The sequence below is a fragment of the Propithecus coquereli genome, unplaced genomic scaffold (genome assembly GCF_000956105.1).
Source record: "Propithecus coquereli isolate 6110/MARCELLA unplaced genomic scaffold, Pcoq_1.0 Scaffold104, whole genome shotgun sequence".
Classification (NCBI taxonomy): Eukaryota; Metazoa; Chordata; class Mammalia; order Primates; family Indriidae; genus Propithecus; species Propithecus coquereli.
Window position 1 is genome coordinate 705881 of NW_012134303.1, and position 1830 is coordinate 707710.

Below are 1830 nucleotides of genomic sequence, written 5' to 3' on the forward strand. Positions count from 1 at the left end.
TCTTCTCCCCCTACACACACCTCCGCCTCGCCCCACCCTCGCCATCCTCGTCCTCCATTTTGGGGCCTGCAGAGGCCTGGACATGGATCTGCAGGGAAAATGGTGGGCTTTGCGGGAGGGAGGGGCTCGGCTGGGGGCCCCCTAGAGGGCGCACCGGGCCTCTCAGGTGGGAAAAAGGAAATTCTGAAAAGGCCTTTGAAATCCAGGGCTCTGAATTTTGAAAGGTGCGTAGTAGGGCCTCTGTCCTCGGTGCTGATCGGTCCACCTTTTCTCTCTCTCATCTCCTAGGAGTAATGGAGTCCAAAGAGGAACAAGTGGTGAAAAAGCTCAACGCAGAAAATGCCAAACAAGAAAAGGAAGGAGGGGAGCAGGCCCCTGTGCAGAATGAAGAGGAATCCCGCCATTTGGGAGGCGGTGAAGGCCAGAAGCCTGGAGGAAATGTCAGGCGGGGGCGGGTTAGGCGACTTGTCCCTAATTTTCGATGGGCCATACCTAATAGGCATATTGATCACAATGAAGCAGGAGATGATGTAGAAAGGTTTGTAGGGCAGATGATGGAAATCAAGAGAAAGACTAGGGAGCAGCAGGTGAGGAACTATATGCGCTTCCAAACTCCCGAACCTGACAATCATTATGACTTTTGCCTCATACCTTGAATCCTAAGGTTTTCCCAGAGGTTAATAATGTGGCCACTGCTTTACAAGCTTGTATTTTTGTGATTTACTTTTTCTGTAAACCTTTTGGTGTTTACATTTAATCAGTTTCTAATTGAATATTGTTTTGTCTAAGTCTGAAAGTTTCTGTCAGCATGGCAATTTCACCCATTTTAGGAAAATATTCTTTTCCTAATATGAAATTAATAAAGCAGTTTAAAAAGCAGTCTATATTCCATCATCTTCCTGTTCCACCTCCTTATTTTTTGTTAATATTACCTTTCCCCTCCTAGCTACCTGGACTCAAAATCTCAGTTTTCCTTGACAATTATTGTTTTCCTACATACAATCAATAAGGAACAATCATACCCATAATTCAACATCTGATATCATTTTTAGAATGTATGTCGTAGTGCTTGTCAAAGAGTATGGGTATTATCTGGGTAAAAGCACCTGAGGAGGAGTGAGAATGTGGGGCTTCTGGCTCTTATTCTCCAGACCCACACAATAGGGCTCCAGAATCTCCATTTTTAACAAGCCGCCAGGTGATTCTGATGTACACCAAAGTCTGAGTGCCACTGGTGTGTATATGTTTGTATCTATATACATATATGTGTGTATATCACGTGTCATTAAGTGTCAACAATAAAGAATAACAGGACTACTATCTGAATTTGGTTAGCAAAATACTAAAAAGGAAAAGTACAAGACCTTGAGACAGACGATTATAGGAGTGGCAGGGACAGTGACAAACTGGAGGGTGTTCACTGTGCAAGATAAACAAAGCATTCCTGAAGGTCACATTCAGCCTGAGGGACCCAAGGTTCTTCCTCCCTGTTAACAGTTTCACATCCAGGATCTCATTTTATCCTTAGCACAACCTGTGAGGTCTGTATTATCCCCCCCTTTACTGGTGAGGGCACTGAGGTTTAGAGATGCTGTGTACCAGGGCTAATCCCTGCTGTATGTCCTGGGGGGTTGGGAGGATCCAGCCTGGGCCATTTTCTATAGGACCTTGTCATCTGGAGATGTAGAATGTTTGACTTTTGTAACTTGGTGACAAGCTGAGGAAGGGCAAAGACAGACTCAGCAAGAATGAGGCTTTCTATATATCGTTTTCCTGTATCTCCAATAGACACTTTAATTTTTAGAATGTTGGGACATAAAAAAATCTTAA

At 44.1% G+C, this 1830-nt stretch overlaps 1 protein-coding gene across 1 annotated transcript; it reads left to right on the top strand.

Moving 5' to 3' along the window:
• Nucleotides 1–248: 248 nt before the first annotated feature.
• BEX4 (brain expressed, X-linked 4) lies at nucleotides 249–1024 on the top strand. The gene has a single exon (XM_012645449.1). It carries the CDS (start codon nucleotides 294–296, stop codon nucleotides 654–656), a length of 363 nt encoding a protein of 120 aa, XP_012500903.1. The 5' UTR covers nucleotides 249–293; the 3' UTR covers nucleotides 657–1024.
• Nucleotides 1025–1830: the final 806 nt, after the last annotated feature.